This window comes from Rhinatrema bivittatum, chromosome 7 (assembly GCF_901001135.1).
Source record: "Rhinatrema bivittatum chromosome 7, aRhiBiv1.1, whole genome shotgun sequence".
NCBI classification, from domain to species: domain Eukaryota; kingdom Metazoa; phylum Chordata; class Amphibia; order Gymnophiona; family Rhinatrematidae; genus Rhinatrema; species Rhinatrema bivittatum.
The window spans coordinates 300,350,663-300,372,783 of NC_042621.1; the positions used below are offsets into that span (position 1 = coordinate 300,350,663).

Consider the following 22,121-nt stretch of genomic DNA (forward strand, 5'->3'; position numbering starts at 1 on the left):
AGTAATAGCAATGGCTATTCCTTGAGTCATTTTGATTAAGAACAATAAATAGACTTCTCCTCCAGGAACTTATTCAAACCTTTTTTTATTTCAGCTACACTAATTGCCCTAACCACATCCTCTGGCAATGAATTCCAGGTACTTATGGCCTGGATTGGCCACTGTTGGAAACAGGATGCTGGGCTTGATGGACCCTTGGTCTGACCCAGTATGGTATGTTCTTATGTTCTTATTCTACAACTTAATTGTGCGTTGAGTGAAAATGAATTTTCTCTGATTTGTTTTAAATGTGCAACTTGTTAACTTCATGGAGTGCCTCTAGTCCTATTATCTGAAAGAGCAAATAACCGATTCACATTTTCCCATTCTAGTCCTCTCATGATTTTATAGACCTCTATAATATCTCCATGCTGAACAGACCTAATCTCTTTAGCTTTTCCTCATAGGGGAGCCGTTCCATGCCCTTTATCATTTTGGTTGCCTTTTTCTGTACATTCTCTGATGTTTTCAGGGTCGCTTTAACCACTAAAGGTGCCCTGGGTGCACTTTTGTGGATAGGACTCTTTTATTTTTATTTTTTTTCCATATTCACTGCCACTCTCCCTCACCATCCTGACCCTAGCACCCCCCACCCCCATTAATCTGATAATGCTAGACTGTTGTTGCAGCTTTCCTTCTCTGCACTGGCTGATGGGAGGGCAGTAATTGGTCATCTCCTTCTTCTGGTTCAAGCAGGCTAATTTAAGCACACTTCTACATTTTCTCAACATATGTGGGCTGAAGGAAGCATGCCTCTAGCTTCTTTTGGCCCATACAGGCCCATGCAAGTGTAGTGTGAGGCATCTTCCTTCTGTTGGCATGTGCGGGCTGGTACTAGTATGGTGTTAAAGTCCTTGCAATATGGGCAGAGCCAGTACAAGGATATTAGGCACCCTGTCAGTGGTCAAACTTGTCTTGGGAGACCACGGCCAGTCAGGTTTTCAGGTTATCACTAAGAATCTGCATGAGATAGATTTGTGCATGAGATAGATAGATTTGCATGCCGATTCATTTTGGATATCCTGAAAACATGACCTGCCAGGAGTCCTAGATCAACCTTCTGCCTTGCGAACTGCACCCCCCTCCCCACACACACAAAGAAAAAATTACATTCAGGCCCATAGGCCCAACCGCAGAGATTATGATAATTAAACTGAACAATCATTATGACTCCATCACCAACACTCCCATAATGACCATGTAAAAACACATAATTGGACATCACAATTTAAAATATTAAACTCTGCTTCATACATATAGTATTTACGAATAATTCAAATATGTTTCAGAAATCACGTCACAGTAGTTTATCATGTCTGTCATCTGTGATTTTTGGGATTAGAATCCAAAATTAATATCAAGAAATATATAAAATGTATCAATTTAAAAAATCCATATAACACTGGTTGAATGCAATCTCTGAAATGGCTGGCTGGGTTCATTTAGGATGTTTCCCTTACGTCTCACCAATGAAAAAAAATGTAATTCTACTATTATCTCAGTAACAATGACACAAAATCCCTTCTTTACCAGACATTTCATGAAGTAACACAAAACTGTGCGAAAATGTCACTCCGAACCCATATAACAAACCTGCCATACTAAATAGCACTATTTCCCCGAACTCAAACAGCAACAACCCCATATGAAAAGGCAGCACTACAACTGTCATGCCAGGTCCTAAAACACCAACATGTTTCTTATTGGGGAAAACAGAACAAGCTAGACTGGTACAGATCCCTACACAGAACCCATATGCAAGCAGAATAACTCAGTTTGTTCATGCATGCAGAAAACAGATCCTTACCAAATACAGAACGCGTGAACACAAATTAGAAATGGAGAAAAACTGAATTTTCCTTTGTTGTGCTGTCCACTCCAGCTTCAATCCTTCCTCCCAGCGTTCCCTGCAGACAGACGGGGAGGGGGGAACAAGAGGGGCTGGATTAGGGAGCAGAGCAGTGCCTGCTCAGGCTCATCCCCTCCCCTCCTATCCCTAAAGGAAAGGAGGTAAGGAGCTGGATTAGGGAGGAGAGTGTTTTTTTCTTATTTTTTAACCAGTTTGCTGTACTTTGTGCTCTGTCTGGTCCAGGCTTACCCCTCCCCTCTTGTTCCCTGCAGGCTGCCTGGTGTAAGAGGGGCTGGAGCAGGAAACAGATGGCAGTTTTCTGCTTCTGAAACTGGAGGCACTGTCCAATAATATCATCCAGGCAGAGCCCTATGTGCTTATGCAATGGGCCCAGTGCTATGTAGGGCTGAGGGACAGCTGCTTTTTTTCCCCCATGGGTGAAAGTGGCCCTCGATACTTTACATCAACGTTTCCCAGCCGGTATGCCGGGGCATGCTAGCGTGACCTAACTGGAGCTCTGGTGTGCCGCGACAGTCTTCAGTTTCTCTTTCCCCCGATGGCTGGCCTGCAGGATATGCTGACACCAGCAGGGGGAGACAGAGAGCAGCGCTTATTTGCTGCAGCTTCTGCTTTCCCCTCTGCCCGCTCTCCTCTCCTCTGCAGTTGAAACGGCATGGGGGACCCTGTAGGCTCACAAGCCCTGCTGGCCGCAGGAGGAGAAAGAAGCAGCACCAGGTAAGGGCTGCTGGAAGGGGCAGCTGAATTTGCTAGGAAAGCTGGGGGTGTTGGGGGAGAGGGAAGAGAAGGGAAAGTACTCATGCCAAGGAGGGAAGAGGGTTGGAAAGAGATGGGGATCGGCAGGGGGAGGGGTGGAGTGAGAGGGTAGGGAAGTGGTTGATGGAGATTATATTGGGGGAGTGGTGGAAGGAGAGGGTAGTAAGGGAAGGTGATGGACATGCTGTCAGGGGGTGGAGGGAAAGGGAAGGAAGGGGAAGGTGATGGTTCCAGTGGAGTGGAGGAAGAGAGAAAGGAGGGGAATGTAATAATACCAGGGGGTGAGGGGAAAGAAAGGAAAGAGAAAGTGATGATGTTAGGGGATAGGGGGAGAGAGATGGGAGGAGAAGGTGATGATATCAGAGGTGGAGGAGCAAGAAGAAAGGGGGGAAAGGATGATGCCAAGGGTGGTGGAGAGAAGATGGGGATTGCAGTGGAGTGAAGGGAGAGGGAAGAGAGGGGAAAAGATGGTGATGAAGTGAGGGGGTGGGAGATGGGGGGAGAGGGAAAAGGTGATGATGCCAGGAATTTGGGGGTGGGGGGGGGAAGAGAAGAAAAGAGAATGATGCCAGGGGTGGAGGACAGGGAAGGTGCTGGTGGGCCATGACAAAGTGAGCCACACATAAAAAAGGCTGGGAACCACTGCTTTACATCACGCTCCATCTCTGTCCAATGATCTTACTCGTTTTCCTTTCCAGAAGAGTTCTCCAACATTAAATATTCTTCTGGAAAGTTAAAAACAGTGTGGGAAAGATATTCAAAAGCCATTGAGACAGATAACCGAAAAGTTCTTTGTCTAAATGGCTAAGCTATTATTTTAAATGCTGAATTGGCTGGGGGCGGGCATTAGGCATTCCCAGGAGGAGCGACATTAGCCAGTTAGGTTAACCGGATAACTCTGAATATTGGCGTCAACCGGAAACCCTAACTGGCCAACTCCAGCCGCGCCGTAGGGCCGGATACACCTATCCAGCTAACTTTAAGATATCCAGGTATATTCAGCGGTGCTGCCGCGCCATTGAATATCCCGGTTAAGATAGCCAGGTAGGTGTATCAGCCGCTCAGTGGCTGAATATGGACCCCTGCATATCTTTTGGAATGGCTTTTCCACCTGGGATCCACTAAAAGCAAACAAAATGTCTGTGAAACATGATTTGAGTATAACGAAACCAAAATGAAAACCGAGAGTTTAAACTGCAGTGGTGAGAAAATCCCATGATCGACAAATGGTCAAACCCATATTTGATCATAGGTTTCTGTCCAAATTGATATATTCCACTCTATTTGCAATGCATTATTTCAGTGGATCTCAAAGAGAAGACGAGTATGCCATTAAACTCAATGTCATGTTTTCCTACTAATCTATTTTTCATTTCAGTAAGAATCAACATGGGCAGTTAACAATCAATATTTGTTTGGTTGAGTAAATACAGGACACTAGTTATTGAGAAATAATATCCTATCAAAGTTTATTGTGAAGCCAGCCATATTTTTTACATCATAAAATATGATAGGAAATACAAAATACCTTATGTCAGACAAGCGGAGCTCACTTGGATGGTCCATGCTCTAATGCACTGTGTTTCTCAAGCCAAGGAACAGGTCAACAGGTGTTTTCTGGCACCTGTACCACATTAGGAGGGCGGAGTGAAAAACACACACAAAAGAAAAATGAGTGCACAATAACAATTTAACACCAAGGGATTACGTTTATTTTACATATGCACACTAGATAATATGCACAAAGTTAAGTTTACAGTAAACAATTGTGTCCTTTCGCATTTACACTATTGTTTACTGTAAACTTAACTTTGGGCATATTATCTAGTGTGCATATGTAAAATAAACGTAATCCCTCGGTGTTAAATTGTTATTGTCCAGGATACTTTATGCCACACATTTTTCTTTGTGACCTGTACCACATTTACAGAAAATAATTTCTGTACCATAACCAACATTCAAGGTATGGATCAAGTACTGTGAAGCATGACAATTTTCCTCAATGAGGGGGAAAAGCTGTCCTGATATAGGAATTCTTTTTGGGGCAAAGACCCGCCAGTGTTGTTGTAGCCACTGCATTGTTTGCATTTGTCCCTTTCAGTGGCTGGCTTTGGGTTTGTTTTTTGGTGGGGGGTTTGAGTTGGCATTTCAATTTATATCCGGACCTGAACCATACGTTGCAATTTCACCTTTTGGGTGAAGTGTGAGGTATGATTCTTGCTTTGGGTGCAAAAACTCCTGGGTGGTTCAGATCTTCCACAAGCCCATACTTTCAGTCCTTCTGTTGGTCAGGACTATGGGCCTAGTGGTAAAGTCACCAGCTTGACGCCCCAGGGATGTAGGATAGAAGCCCAGGAAGGCTTGTCTAGAAGTCAGGGAAAAATTTGTATTGGCTTTGGCTGCGTTTCTAACAGTAAGAATATTTTTTAAGTGTTTAATTAAAGAAGAATGGTTTTACCAGAGGGAGACTGTGTCAAACAAATCTGATCAATTTGCTTGGTAGGATGATGAGGGAATTAGATCAGGGACTGGATGTGGTGTTCTTTGATTTTAGCAAAGCTTTTGATATTGTCTTGCATAGAAGACTCAACCGAGCAGTCTGGCAGCAGACCCAATGGTGGTGGACTGAATTAGAAACTGGCTGAGTGCTAGACGATAAAAGGTCGTGGAAAATGGAGATCACTCTGAGAAAGGGAGAGTGACTAGTGGAGTGCTGCAGGGACCCACCCTGTGGACAGGTTTTCCAATATCTTCGTGAATGATATTGAGGAGGGGTTAGTAGGGAAAGTTTTTTTTTTTTACAAATGACACTAACAGGCCGATACAGTACAGTGCGCTCCGGTGGAGTGCACTGTTAACCCGCGTTTGGACGCGCGTTTTCGACACGCTAGCTTTACCCCTTATTCAGTAAGGGGTAATAGCTCGTCGAAAACACGCGTCCAACCCCCCCCCCCCCCCCCCCCGAAACTAATAGCGCCCGCAACATGCAAATGCTTGTTGATGGCCCTATTAGTTATTCCCGCGCGATTCAGAAAGGAAAATGTGCAGCCAAGCCGCACATTTTACTTTCAGAAATTAGCGCCTACCCAAAGGTCTGCGCTAATTTCTCTCAGCACCCGGTAAGTGCACAGAAAAGCAGTAAAAACTGCTTTTCTGTACACCCTCCGACTTGATATCATGGCGATATTAAGTCGGAGGTCCCAAAAGTTAAAAATAATTTAAAAAAAAAAATTTTTAAATCGGCCCATGGCTCGAAAACCGGATGCTCAATTTTGCCAGCGTCCGGTTTCCGAGCCGTGGCTGTCAGCGGGTTTGAGAACCGCCGCCGGCAAAATTGAGCGCCTGCTTTCAAACCCGCTGACAGCCACCGCTCCTGTCAAAAAAGAGGCACTAGGGACGCGCTAGTGTCCCTAGTGCCTCTTTTTACCGTGAGCCCTAATTTTAATTTTTTTTTTTTTTACTGAATCGCGCGCACAGGAGAGCAGGCGCTCGCCCGCTCTCCCGCGACTTTTACTGTATCGGCCTGTAAGATCTGTAACAAACTGGACACCCCTGAAGAAATGAGAGAATGAGGAGAGTTCTAAGAAAGCTAAACTTCAATGGAAAAATATGCAAAGTCTTGCATTAGGGTGCGGAAACCGAGAGAGCAGTATACAAGGGGTGGTGAAATAACAAGGAGAGAAACATCATGATGATCATTTCTGATGATCTCAAAGTAGCAAACCAGTATGACAAAACAGTGGCCAGAGCCAGAAAAATGCTAGGATACACAGGAAGAGACATAAACAGTGGGAAAAAAGAGGTGGTAGTGCTTCAGCACAGGACACTGACGAGGCCTCCTCTGGAGTATTGCATCCAATTCTGGAGGCTACACCTCCAAAAGCACATAGACAATTCTCCAGGCCCTATCCTGGGGAAAGGTGGCAGACAGCTATTAGACGATAATAGTCTAATGCATAGAATTGCCTAATGCACGCAAAGTAGCTTATGCATGGGCAATCCAATGTAAATAAAATAATGCAACTGACTTAGAAAAAGGTCAGCCCTGTTATTTTACTGTGTTTCAGGGAGGTGTAGATAACCATCGTGGGGACATTGAGATAATAACATGCTTCCTTATGCCCTATGATTTAGGGCCAAACAGCCCAATTCTATACCCCCTCAAAATGCCCTGAAAAGCTCCCCAGGGGTCAATGGTAACCCCCACCACCTGTAGAGGTGGCAGCAACCCCAAGTAAAAAAAAATTAACACACTTGATGCCCTGTCCCTTCCTTAACTCCTCCCCTATCTGTCCAAAATAAGCCCATGACTGAGACAAATTATCTCCTTTCAAAGCCCCATCCCCCCAGCATCAAGTCACCTCTGCCCCACCTTCCCCTTTGAAAGCGGTGGAGGGTCACCATTGACCCCGGGGGGCTTTTTTTAGCCTGAGGCCCTTTACGTGATGGTGGCCCTGGCCAATGTGAGCCACCATCGTGCAGATCGGGCCAGTTTTGCAGCGAGATTTTTATCATACATTTCTCCCATGATTAAAAAATAAATAAATAAATAATCGCACTACATGAATGCCACAGGATTTTATCAGACGGGGCCAACTATCTCAGGATGGTTCCTGCAATAATTTGCTCTTCCTGTGATAAAATATCGCAGCTTGATAAATTTCCCTATAACTTTGTTAAAATGGGGGAGTCCTTTAAGAGGTCGTTATCTGGATGGGAAACTCTATGGGAAAGTAGACAGGAGTGCAGAAATTACAATGGAAGAAATAGCAGCAACTACGGTAAAATGGGGGGACAAGGATTTGTTTTTTTAGATATGTTAGTGAGATAAGGAAGGGCAAAAGTGTTATTGTGAGACTCAGAGGTGAAAGGAAGGAATAGGCAGAGGCTGATTAGGAACAAGTGAAATTGCTTAACACATATTTCAGATCTGTGTTCTCTGTGGAAAGGCCTGGAGCAGAACCACATAAAGGGCTAGATTTTAAAAACCCTGCGCGCGTAAATCCTCTCGGATTTATGCGCGCAGGGCACTCGCGTGCCGGCGCGCCTATTTTGCATAGGCCGCCAGCGCGCGCAAAGCCAAGGGTCGCGCGTAAGTCCCGGGGCTTCGTAAAGGGGTGGGAGGGGGCGTGTCTGGGGCCGGTCCAGGGCGGGTCCGGGGCGTGGCGACGGTTTGGGGGTGGGCCGGGAAGGCAGTCCCAAGTCCCCCAGCACTGTGGCCTGTGCCGGGGGATGCGAGGCGGCGCGCGCAAATTATGCCTGCTTCAAACAGGCATAACTTGCCCAACAAAGGTAAGGGGGGGGATTTGGGTAGGGCCGGGGGGTGGGTTAGGTAGGGGAAGGGAGGGGAAGGTGGGGGGCCTCAGAGGGAACGGAGGCAGCCTGTGCAGCTGGCTGAAATTTGCATCTCAAAGAAGCCTTGGTGACGGGTTTGGACCTGAGGCAACACAGGCAGCAGACACATGTGGGCAAATCTGGAAGACCAACTGATCCTTATCTGTCAACATCTTCTAGGTTTCTATGGCCACAGTTCAGACTAGCTGGGGGTTTTTTTTTATGCTGCTCTGTCTGGTTCATGATAGGCAAAGAAACTCGAAAGGTTTCAGCTGATCGAAAAGAGGTTTATTTATTTATTTATTTATTTATTTATTTATTTAACAGTTTTTTATACCGACCTTCATAGTAGATAACCATATCAGATCGGTTTACATTTTAACAAGGGTAAACTGATGTAAACTGATGTAAACTGATGTAGGTTTATTATTTAATATAGGATCTCAGCGTTAACGTACCATGTTAAAAAAAAAAAGTGCATTGCTTGACAGCTATTTGGTGATTAAAATCTTACTGTATAGCCACACTGCTGTTTGAGGAGTTCCAGCACAATCTTTTCTAACAGACGTTGTAAACCGGGCCTTAATTTCTCAAAAATGAAAGACTGTCACGAGGCAAACTAAAAGGAAAATGGCTGCACACTCCTTGAAGCTTTGTAGAAAGAACTGCATTTCAAACAGGTTGCTCACAACAAGCAAAAGTAATTACTGTGTCCCCTGTTAATAGCATGTTATTTCATTTCAAAAGGCATAACTTTCTCATCAAATATTAAGTTGACGAGCTTCGTTCAAGGCAAATTATTGCTGTAGTGCTGCCCCCATACAAACACAGGGACACTTTACATTTCGTGTTTCATTTGTCTTATGTCCTGTACCTATATTTTCACATTATGAGGGAAAGCGAGGGCCTTCCTGAAGGAGTGCGCAGGCTTATGAGGTCACAGAATGGTACATGATGGGGGTATGAGAAGCCAGAGGCATCCTGGGAAATGCAGTTTTTCTACAACTCACACACCTGTACTCTAAACAAAACTATGGGTGACTTTTTCACCACAAAAGGGAGATATTTGAGTAACTCATAAGGCAGCAAAGTACACAGGTACAAAGTATACGTGGATCTTTAGGAGGATTTTCAAATAGAAACTACCCAGGTAGGATTTTTTTTTAGCAAACTCCCTGTGTACTTTGTACCTGATAATTGTAAGACATATGTTCTGGGGCAGAAACGACTTGCATAGAATTGAAAACGTAGCTCCATGCATGTAAGTCGAACATGGCCCCAGGAGCACCTACTAGAAAAGCAGCTAAATGTGAAAATATGTGGCTATATTTAACCGCTGTTTTAAACACCTGGGGAGCGAGGCACCTAGATCCCTTGAATATTGACTATGAAATGATTTCCCCAAGCAAACATGCACCCTTTTGGAAAACTGGATGCCACTGAAGACCTACATAATGGTTGATAACCTCTCACTGGCTACCATAATGATATCCAGTTCCTGATTTACATTGCCGCCCTAGGCGCTGTCCATGCTGCTATCCTTTCCCAGACCTCCGGTGCCAGCACTCACCCAGAACTCTTTGCCCACCTTACCTCCCCCCTGGACCTCCAACTCCTTCCCAACTCGGACCACCAGTGCTGTCTTCCCAACCTCTAATTCCTTCCTCTATGGACCTCTAAACTCCACTCGGACCTCCATTCCCCCTTCTCTCCCAGCTCCTGCATCTCATGGTTCCAGTGATGGATCTGATAGCAGCAGCAGCAGCAACAGCAGGTTGCTGCCTTAGATTTTTGCTGCCCTCAGCAGAGGCCTAGTAGGCCTTGCGTAAATCCAGGCCTGTTGATATCAAAATGTATATTAAGAGAAACAGTAATAACTTAGTTCCTGAAGATTTGCTGGAGAAGACAGAACCTATCACTGATATTCACTTGTAACTGGTCACTACTAGTACCATAGTGCTACTGAACTAGGCATAATTGCACCAATTCAGTATCATCACAAACTTTGCAAAATATTTTCTGTGCAAAGACATAGTCAATGGAAACAATTACAACAGTAAAATCATCCAAGACCGCTTAGAACGATGACTAAATTGTACTGAGGTGGGGAGCTATTAACTGCAAGTCATCACCCATAAACACCCCTTACCCAATTGTGTACGACTTAACGGCGCATCAACTGCATGACCTTCATAATAGGCATCATTGTGTGGTAACATGTACCTTCATTCACTCTGCCTTATTTTTAATCATTGGTCAGTCCATATAATATTTTTTTCAATTGTATTACAACGCTGAGAAACGCCATGCCGGGGTTTGAATTCCGCCCTTGAAGAAGGACGAGAGAGTCCGAAACATTGTACAGTGTCAGGCACGGAGAAGCAATGTGGGGCGTTGACACATTGCTGTTTATCATCGGACAAGAAGATTTCGGGTTGGAGAAATAAATATTTAACAATATCATTTACATCAAGATAAGTGGATGCTATTATATACTATTATTTGCAAAAAAGTGAAAAGATATTGTTTTAATACACAAGAGCACTTTAACACAAGCAATTGAAAAAAATATTATATGGACTGACCAATGATTAAAAATAAGGCAGAGTGAATGAAGGCACATGTTACCACACAATGATGCCTATTATGAAGGTCATGCAGTTGATGCGCCGTTAAGTCGTACACAATTGGGTAAGGGGTGTTTATGGGTGATGACTAACAATTACAATAGAACAGAAAGCATTCCATCACACTCCTTTATTTTGCTGAGTGCTCGAAATGACCAAGTTTACTAAGAAAGATGAAAAATTTAACTAATTTTAAAATTACACAATGAAGCACAGAAAACATTAATGCAGTGAAGTTATCCATAACCAATTATAACAAAAGTTATTTCAACACATGATATAGCAGAGTTACTTACCTGTAACAGGTGTTCTCTCAGGACAGCAGGATGTTAGTCCTCACATATGGGTGACATCATCAAGTTGGAGCCCAATCACAGAACACTTTTGTCAAAGTTTCTAGAACTTTGACTGACCCCTACTGGGCATGCCCAGCATGGCACCAACCCTGCAGCCAGCAGGGGTCCCCCTTCAGTCTCGTCTTATAGTAAAAAGTACATGCAAAAATAAAATAAGAAAACGTAAGCGAACCCAACTCCGCGGGGTGGCGGGCGGAGGGTTTCGTGAGGACTAACATCCTGCTGTCCTGTGAGAACACCTGTTACAGGTAAGCAACTCTGCTTTCTCACAGGACAAGCAAGATGGTAAATTCCTGGATCTTTTTAAATTGGTCCCTGTTGTACTGAGTCATGTATAACTGGTAGGAAGCAATGCGAGAAATGAGCATTGAGTCATGGAAAACATGATGGCCAAATGCATCCAGGGACCTCTGTTCTTTCCCCGGAGGTATGGAAGAATGAGGTTTAGAACGTCGTGCCTTTTTCTGGACTGACTCTACAACCACAGAATGGTGATCTAGCTGCGGTTTTTGGAAAACAGGGGCTGTCTGTACCAGGTAGGTGGCATCTGTTTTTCGATTCACCGGTGGTACAGAGCCTGGATGCTCCCAATTCCTCTTCAGCAAGTCCAGGAGGACTTCATGAACAGGTATGGACATGATCTCCTTGGGTGCATCTACGAATTGGAGCACTTCCAGCATCTTGTGTCTGGAGTTGGAATGGTATGACTTCAGACATTTCCTTTATAAAATTAATAAAGGATAGGTCCTCTGGAGGAGAACGTCTTCTCTCCTCAGGGGGAGATGGCTCTGAAGGTAGATCGTCAGAATCCTGGGAAGAATCATCAGTCCAAGGATCATAAGGCTGATCACCTGCTTCCATAGGATCTCCAGAGGGAAGTAATGGTGCTATTCCTGAAGGATCAAGCCTAGGCACCGATGGTATTGGAGGAGGCACCAAGGGGATCGATGGTGGCACCGATTGAGGACAATGCGGTATCTATGGTATCGGTGACATCGATGGGCGAGTCGGTGGCAAGATCCCAGATGGACCGGGCATAGGTTCCGGCCTCGGTGTTTCCTCATTGTCCGATGACAAAGGAATCGGGGTGGAAGGCGTTGGACATACTGGTATCCTCAGTTCCACCCGGTGGAAGGGCGCGATCAACGGTGTGAGTGCTGTGGGAATCGTGTTGACGACTGGGGCTGGCATCGGTGCTGGCGTCGATGGAGGCTGGAAGCCCTGCAGTGCCTTTCTGATGGCCTCTTGGATCATCCGATCCAATTCCTCGCGGAAGCCTGGGGCGTGGAACCCCAGCTCTGAAGTAGGAGGCAGCACTGGAGTAGCTGGAGGGTCCACCGGTGAAAGTGGAGTCACGGCTCCCGGCACCAATGAAGGTGGGGAAGAACGCCTTGGTGACCTAGTCGCAGAAAAGGATAGGGCCTTCTCTAGACAGGAATTTCTTTGTCGGTGGCTTTGTCGACGCCGATAGCTTGCCTGGATCAGTAGACTAAGCCTTCCGATGATGGTGTCGATGCTTTTCACAATGTTCTCCTCGGTCCTTCTCTGGAGCCGAAGAGAAAGAAGTCGATGCCTTCGGAGTAGTTGGTGCCGGGTGGACAACACCAGTGTCCTGCTGCTGATGAGAGGTCGATGGCACCGGCTCAGATGATGTTGAAGCGCTCGATGGAGTCAGTGGCTTTGCCTGAAAAAGAAACTCCATCTTCTTTGAGCGGGCCTTATGGCCCTTCGGTGTCATTTGGGCACATTTGGTACACGTTAAAATGTTGTGGTCCAACCCCAAACACAACACACAGACCCTTTGTGTACACTGTCCGAAGACATCGGGGCACCGATGAAAACCCCACGCCATGGCTTCGATAAAAATGTAGCCGCAGTGCGGTCAATGGCCAGTAGGCCCCGAAGGGAAAACTCGACGGGAATCGACAACAAATGAATGTAAAGCCTTACCTTATGGCCGCAGACTACGGAATCGATAGGGGGACCCCTATGGGGTAGAAATTTTTTGAAATTTTGGAAATAAGTTCCATGAGGAAAATTCCTGTCAGGAATCTCTAGAGAACTCCTTAATCCACGTGGCTACTGCTGTGCGGAAAAAAAGAGAGTGAAGGGGGACCCCTGCTGGATGCATGGTTGGTGCCATGCTGGGCATGCCCAGTAGGTGACAATCAAAGTGCTAGAAACTTTGACAAAAGTATTCTGTGATTGGGCTCCATCCTGATGATGTCACCCATATGTGAGGACTATCATTCTGCTTGTCCTGTGAGAATACTTATTTTCTTTGCTCCTGACGATTAAAAACTTACAAGCTGCACTGGGTAGAGCGAAAAGGGCAGAATAGGAAAGCGGGATTCCTATAGATGCTTCCTGAGATCCCGAAAATACCAAAAATGCACAGTGGTGTCCATAATGTATACGCCTAAAGGAAATAACTTTTTCCACCAATTTTTGTTCTTCTTTTGACCTTTCAAAACATGTAGAATACATTTTATCTGGGCTTTCAAAATGTTGTTTTTAAACAATCTTTCTGCCCCATGCAGACTTGCAGCTGCTCCTTTTAGTTTTCTTCTAAATAATTTCCTCATTTTATCATAGACTCCATTTTAAATGCTACTGCAGTAGTTTTTTCTCCTAGGGCAAGCAGGATGGTAGTCCTCACATATAGGTGATATCATTGGATGGAGCCCGGGACGGGACGTGGAGCTGTGGTCTCGCGGTGGTAGCACTCATGTTCTATTTTTTTGTGGAAAGCTTTGCAGCTGTAGAATCCAACTCTTCCTACCTACATCCCATTGTTCGGGTTCAGGCTGTCTCCCTCTGTTCCCAACCACACCAAGTGCTGTTGTGCCTGTTGGCACCTGGTTAGATGCTGGTTGGTCTTGCTGTTATTCAGGAACAGCCTGTAGCTAGGGATTCACCCATGTGTGAGGACTACCATCCTGCTTATCCCAGGAGAAAGCAGAGTTGCTTACCTGTAACAGGTGTTTTTTTCTAGGACAGCAGGATGTTAGTCCTCACAAAACCCGCCCGCCACCCCACGGAGTTGGGTTTCGTTATGTTTGTTATTTTATTTTTTCGTAATTCTATATTATGAGACTGAAAAAGGACCCTGCGTGGATGCGTGGATAGTGGCCTGCCGGGGTCCATCCAATGATGTCACCCATGTGTGAGGACTAACATCCTGCTGTCCTAGGAAAATACCTGTTACAGGTAAGCAACTCTGCTATTTGTTATTTTCCTTCCAGTCATTACATTAACACTGATTGCATTATGATCACTATTGCCAAATGGCTCCAACCCCATTACCTCCTGCACCACATTCTACATTCCACTAAGAACTGGATCAAAAGTGCTTCTCCTCTCGTGAGTTCCAGGAGCAGCTGCTCCAAGAAGCAGTCATTTATGGCATCCAGAAACTTTACCTCTCTAGCATTCCCTGAGGAGACATTCATCCAATCAATATTGGGGTAATTGAAATCTCCCATTATTATCGTGTTTCCATTTTTACTAGCCTATCTAATCTCAGCTAGCATTTCAGTCAATTTCACCATCCTGGTCAGGTGAATGGTGAGATAACGCACACTGCTATATTCTTTCCCATCATACATGGAATTTCTAACCATAAGATTTAAAGTTTACAGTCTGTTTCCAGCAGACGTTTTATCCCTACTCAACTCTCTGCCATCCTTAACATGTAGAGGGTTATTTTCAAAGGGACTTTGGTGACTAAAACTGCCAGGCCAATATGTGTAAAATTACATAAATGCACCCTGTATAGCTGTAATTTTAAGCGTTTCAGGGCAAGGTCTGCATTTATGTGCATACTTTTTGATTCTGAATCCGATCTACTCTATCATTTTGATATAATTTGTACCCTGGTATCACAGTGACCCATTCATTATCCTCTTGCCACCAGGTCCTCGAGATGCCTGTTGTTATGTCTGTGTCTTCATTTAGTTCTGCACGCTCTTAACTCTCTGATCTTATTGTTTAGACTCCTGGCATTTGCACAAAGACACCTACGTGTATTCTTTTTATTCCTATTCACAAAGGAGGTAATTTTCAAAAGGTTTTAAAACATAAATAGGCTTTTGAAAATTGCTACTTTTACACATGGAACTCCTTTGAAAATCACCTGCAAGACTTTTATTATTGGCAGTTGGGGATCATTTATATTTGTCTCCTCTGAAATGCCTTGGTTTTTCCACATCTTCTCCTCCAAGATACCCTATAAGTTCTCTCTCTTAACACTAGTCTTTCAAGATACCTCAGCCCACACCATGAGCTCCTGCTGCTTTTGGCTTTCCTCTGTGATCTATTGTAAAAATGTGAATTTTGTTACTGGTTTTGTCTCTAAAACCGGACATATAATACTGCAATACAAAGACGTTATCACCTCTTTTTTTTTTTTTGTACTGGTTATGTCTTTCCCTCTGCACCTTGCTATTCCTCTTATTCTAGCAACTACCTTACTGCACTGTTGTGCAACCTTGAGATCATCAGCTAGGATTCTCTCCCCTCACCCACCTAAGACCTTCTGTCCTGTTTGGTGCAGATCAGTATCTCACACCTCATCATGTATTGCTCCCTTTGCTATCTGCACACCAATTATATTTCTTGAAAGAAAGAAATATTAGGATGGTTTCAAACAAAACGCTATGGGCCTTATTTAAAAAGGACTTGCTCTCATTTTGTGACTTTGGAAAAATGTCTTTATTGAATAAGACCCTATATCTTTTTATGTAGGATTTCCAGGGACTTTATAAACTACATAAGGCACTCTCTTTTTCCTTCCTTTAGCAACTGTCTTTCCCATAAGACTACAAAGTGGTTTACAAAAATAAAAAATAAAAACAAACAAACAATCATAAAAGCCAGAAATGCACAAACACAGTACAGACTAAACAAAGCAAATGCAATGAAATAATCAGCTAAACTCTTCATTGAGGAGCCAGGCCTTGCACTGATTTTGAAAGGCAGCTGGATCATCAATTATTCTGAATGCCACAGTGAGGACCCCAAAGAAAAGAAGGCTGTTTTCCTCACTGTTATTAACTTAACATTATATGGGACTTGCACCAGAAATTGTTGTGAGGACTGAAGTGGCCTTGCCAGAGAGTATGGCCAGTCAAAAAGTGTGAGATATATATATATATAAAATCACATTTTTGTGTGTATACATATATATAGAGAGAGAGAGAGAGATGCATATATATCATCATAAGCTATGGCTTCTATAACAGAACTACTCATGATGTCACCAAGATATTGGCAGATGGGCTAACTATACAAAAGCCATTAGCTTACAAACATGAATATTTTCTAAGTTTCTTCAGTCTGTGGAAATTCATTCATAGAAACAGCAATGAAAAAAATCTGTGCTCACTTTCCATAGGCTACTACCGTTGGAGTACTGTGCCTCACACAACACAAAGCTAACTGGTGAAACTCATTGTCACAGAATGTTGTGAAGACAAATAATACAACCAGGTTCAAAAAGAGATTAAAAGTGTTGCCATCCTGGGTCCAATGCGTGCCAAAGCTGGGACTGCTGGAAACTGGGAGGGTCTGAAAGTGGATAGATGGACCATTCTGCTCTATACTCCATGCCTGGCACTATAGGAGACAGGAGGGTGGGCTGGATGGAACTTTGCTCTGAACCAATAAGGCAGGTCTTATGCTGTGCTCTGTAACAGAAGCTTCATGTGTCGTTCCCAGTGTAGACTAGACATGGAAAGAATAAGAGCCTGCATAGCCCAGATTGCTCCTCCTGACACAGCTACCCTCTCCCAAAAGAATACAAATCTCAGACTTTGAACATTAAAAACACCCAACACTCTTTTTGCACATTACGAACGAAATTAATTCAATAACAGTTAATTATTTCTGCCCACAGATTTACCAAATTCTGCAGTATTCAGATTAAAATTCTAAACAATTAGCAAACAGCTAATGATGACTTTGTGAAAACAGATGCATTCATCCTGCCCCTGCGTTTGTGAGCTGACAGCACAGCACTGCCCACATTTAAAACTTACACAAGAAACCCAATTGGAAAGTTTAACAGTTCCTATAACTAGCGCAAATGAAACTAACAGTCTCCTCGATTACACTAAACAGAGTGAAGAAGCCTTCAAGGAACGCAAGTGCAAATGTTCTCCTAGAAGGAGGCGGCCAGCAAAGTTTCTTCGGCCATACAGCAGCGGAAGTTGAAACAAAGACAGCGGGTTCTTAATAAACGGTAAAAGGGTTTTGCACAGAACGGGTGGGAGAAAATAAACCTTCAGCTATCATTCTCACACCCAAACATGTTACAGATCATTTTATGATCTTTCGTAATAGAGCCGGCAAGTGAAAAGGAACTGCACAGATTGACATCCTCCCAACCTGGGGCTGCGCAGCTCCAAACGGGGAATCACACTGCCACCTACAGGGGCAAGCTGGAAGCGCCAGCCTGCTGGAAGGAGGGTAGGGCGATCAAGCATCGTTCGCACAGAACAGCAAAGTTCAGATAACAGCAGCCACGGGAAGCCTGCACCTTTTCTTTTTCACCATTTAACCAAATACAGTGACCAGAGCGCAGCTTAAAATTAAAAAAACCAACACGCACCGGTATCAAAGAGTCACACACTAAAGAAACAATTTTCAAAGGAAAATGTAAATATAACATTTCAAAAGCCACTTAACCTGTGGACCATTCAACAGCATACACTGCAGCAATTTTCAAAAGCCGGTTTTTAAAGTGTGCAAATCCTTTTGAAAATTACCCTTTTGGGGCATTCATCTGAGAAGAAACCTTTCTGCCCCTGGTCAGTGGTCTCTTTCAATAAATTCCACTGTTGTGTAACAACAACAAAAGAGTCTTCTTACCTGATATAATCGGAGCTAATCGGAATATGTCCGACAACCTGCTGTTAACTGGTTCATAGGGAGAGTCTTCCAGCAAATCGTTCCCTACAAACATTTAAAAAGAAAGTTGCATTTTTCACTTTCAACAGATTGTCTAGGAGTGACAGGCTCTAAATTTACTCTGGAGCATTACTGAGTCCTGCTCACTAGGGGGAACAATTGGTGCTGAAGGAGTTAAAATAAACCCATTGTAAATGCTGGCTGGGGAGAAGGCTGAATTTTTTTTTTTTTTTAAATCTAAAAACTACTTTGCATGTTAATAAATCTGAGAATCCTGGTACACTCATTGCCTGGGCAGGAATCAAAGAAGTTGTAATAGAGCCCTGTGAATGGGAGACACAGAATCCTCTCTCGTCTCTCAACGGCACAGAAGAAAGAGTATTCAAAGTCTGGTGTCACCTCAGCAGTAGTGACACGGACTCCTTCCACATCCAGGCACTTTGTGAAATAATGCAAAACCCAGCAAGAAAAGATAGCACATTTAGCACCTATGTAGCAATCCTATCACACCACACGAGCACTAACACCCTAGGCTCAAACAGCAACAACCCTACTTATCAAAAGGCAACACTGCAAATATTACAAGGAACATTACAACACCAATTCCCCTTCAGACTGGGAAAACATATAAGTTGAAGGGCTACCACTACTGTATTTTGTTCCCTTCTTTTATGTCTTAACCACTTTAGCAGGATCTGTATAACTTGCCAGGCCAATCAAGTTTCCTGAATCTGAATCCATAAGGAGAGGAGCCAGCTCCTTTCCAACAATGTAACAGGTCTTGCAGAGGAAGGAACTGAGGCACTGAAATGTGACCTCCTGAAAGCAGAATTTTGGCCAGTAGGAACCGAATCGCCAAGATGTCAAGGAAAACTGCAGAATTTAAGGAGGAAATGTTACTAGAGACAGGCAAAAGTTAGCTTTAATGCCAGCCTTTCCGCTTCTGGCTGCAGGCTAAGAAAAAAAAAATGTGCATTTCCCTTTGAGAGGGGGGAAACAATGGACAGATACTGGGTATCTGGTTACTGGTCAGGGCCGGAGAGCAGGGAAGCCTCCTCACATGGGACAGGATGAGGCTTCTTTGTAAAGTGACAGCTCGCCACCCAGCTGCTCTCCCAGGGATAGTTTTTGTATTGTTTCCTTTTCAGTCCTTTGCTAGCAGGCATTATCAGTTTGACAAATACAAAAAAAAAAGAGGGAACAATAACCGAGATGTGCACAGGAGCTGAAAGGGAGGGCCCGGCCCTGGCTGTTATTTGGGACGGCCTTTTCAGCATGCACTAAGGTCCCGGGAGGTTACTTGCAACGTCTGAGCTCCTTCACCAACCTTTACAATTTGCTTCCATTGGTGGATGCAAGCGGACTGAGCTCTCCCCCCCCCCCCCCCCCACCTCCCCCAGCGGATTGGCGGGGCTCGCCGCCACCCTCCCTGCCGCTGAGTGAGCGCCTACCCTGCAAGCTTTGGTACATGCTCCAGTAGATGCGCAGGCAGTTCTTCTCCTTCTTCATGCCCCTCCGGCAGCGGCAGTGGTAGAGGGCTTTCTGCTTGAGCGCCTCCGTGGCGTTCTTGCACTCGTCCTTGGCCTCCAGGCCGGCGCCCTTGCTGAAGTTGCTGCTCTCCTTGCCGGCCACGCACTGCCGCAGCGTGCGGTACTGGCTGCTGCAGCCCGGCTCCTTCAGGCACTGCTCGTTGGCTTTCACGCAGTCCAGGCGCTCGCCGGCAGGGGGCAGCCCCCGCACCTCTGCCGACAGGAGGCAATCTGGAAGCACAAGCACAGGCGTTCAAGGCCAAGACAACCGACACACAGGGACTCACTCTCTCACACACACACACACACACACACACAGAGGCATGAAATACCTGGCCCTGACCAAGGCAACCGAGACTCACACTCATGCACACAGCCAAAGACACATGAACTCTCTCTCTCTCTCACACACACACACAGAAATGAAATACCCCAGCTCTGTCCAAGATAACCAAGAGGCACACCAAAAACACATGAACTCTCTCTCTCACACACACACAAATAAAGGAATGAAATACCCCAGCCCTGTCCAAGATAACCAAGATACACACCAAAAACACAGGGACACTCTCTCTCTCACACACACACACACACACACACATAGAGGAATGAAATACCCCCGCTCTGTCCAAGACAACCAAGAGACACATCAAAAACACAGGGACTCTCTCTCTCTCTTTCACACAGAAATGAAATACCCCAGCCCTGTCCAAGAGACACACCAAAAACACAGGGACACTCTCTCTCTCACACACACACACACACACACATACACACATACAGAGGCATGAAATACCTGGCCCTAACCAAAGCAACTGAGACACACACAGCCAAACACACAGGAACTCCCTCTCTCTCACAGACACACAGAAATGAAATACCCCAGCCTTGTCCAAGATAACCAAGAGGCACACCAAAAACACAGGGACTCTCTCTCTCTCTCACACACACACACAGAAATGAAATACCCCAGCTCTGTCCAAGATAACCAAGAGACACACCAAAAACACATGAACTCTCTCTCTCACACACACACAAATAAAGGAATGAAATACCCCCGCTCTGTCCAAGACAACCAAGAGACACATCAAAAACACAGGGACTCTCTCTCTCTCTTTCACACAGAAATGAAATACCCCAGCCCTGTCCAAGAGACACACCAAAAACACAGGGACACTCTCTCTCTCTCACACACACACACACACATACACACATACAGAGGCATGAAATACCTGGCCCTAACCAAAGCAACTGAGACACACACAGCCAAACACACAGGAACTCCCTCTCTCTCACAGACACACAGAAATGAAATACCCCAGCCTTGTCCAAGATAACCAAGAGGCACACCAAAAACACAGGGACTCTCTCTCTCTCTCACACACACACACAGAAATGAAATACCCCAGCCCTGTCCAAGATAACCAAGAGACACACAAAAAACACAGGAACTCTCTCTCTCTCTCTCACACACACATAGAGGAATGAAATACCCCTGCTCTGTCCAAGATAATCAAGACACACACCAAAAACACAGGAACTCGAACTCTCTCTCTTTCACACAGAAATTAAATACCCCAGCCCTGTCCAAGAGACACACAAAAAAACACAGGGACACTCTCTCTCTCTCACACACACACAGAGGCATGAAATACCTGGCCCTGACCAAGGCAAGGGAGACACACACAACCAAACACACAGGAACTCTCTCTCTCTCACACACACACACACAGAAATGAAATACCCCAGCCCTGTCCAAGATAACCAAGAGACACAAAAAACACAGGATCTCTCTCTCTCTCTCACACACACACACACACACACAGAGGCATGAAATACCTGGCCCTGACCAAGGCAAGGGAGACACACACAACCAAACACACAGGAACTCTCTCTCTCTCACACACACACACACAGAAATGAAATACCCCAGCCCTGTCCAAGATAACCAAGAGGCACACCAAAAAACACAGGAACTCTCTCTCTCTACACACACAGAAATGAAATACCCCAGCCCTGTCCAAGATAACCAAGACACAAACACATAGGCTATATTTTTAAATCTTTTTTGTCATCATTTTATTTTATCTTTTACTTTTTATTATTTTTATTGTACTATGTTGAAGTTTTATTATATAGAAATTCTAGGTAGATCTGTTGCACTATTATGTATGTTATTAATTGTAAGTCGCTCAGAATTTAAGATGAAACCACATATACAATTTTATAAATAAATAAACAAACAAACACATAGAGGTTTGAAATAACCTGGCCCTGGCACCCAAGACACACACCCATGTATAAAGAAAAAACACAGGAACTCTCTCTCTCTCACACACACACACACACACAGAGGCATGAAATAGGTGGCCCTGTCCAAGATAACAAAGATACCCACCCATGCACATAGCCAAACACATAGGAACTCATTTTCTCTCTCTCACACACACACACACACAGAGGCATGAAATACCCCAGCCCTGGCCAAAACACTAACACATATACATACACACACATACACTCAGGCATTAAATCCCCTGGCTATTCCAACGACAACTGAGACACACACCAGGTATAAAAATATAGTCAAGAAATACCCAGGTCCTTCCCAACACAACCCACACACAGGTATACAGGAAAGTTCATTCAGGCTTGAAGATTATCCAGAAACATAAAGCTGGAAGGGACATTTCTGCAGAAAATC

The 22,121-nt window shown here is 44.6% G+C and overlaps 1 protein-coding gene across 1 annotated transcript in view; it reads right to left on the reverse strand.

Annotated features, from left to right (window-relative positions):
* GFRA1 (GDNF family receptor alpha 1) overlaps nucleotides 1-22,121 on the reverse strand; it is a 349,872-nt gene that overhangs the window by 326,890 nt on the left and 861 nt on the right. Inside the window, exons 2-3 of the mRNA XM_029610475.1 lie at nucleotides 19,340-19,648; nucleotides 17,850-17,933 (exon numbers count right to left, since the gene is read on the reverse strand). Coding sequence (XP_029466335.1) covers nucleotides 17,850-17,933; nucleotides 19,340-19,648 — 393 coding nt within the window. The remainder of the gene's footprint in view (nucleotides 1-17,849; nucleotides 17,934-19,339; nucleotides 19,649-22,121) is intronic.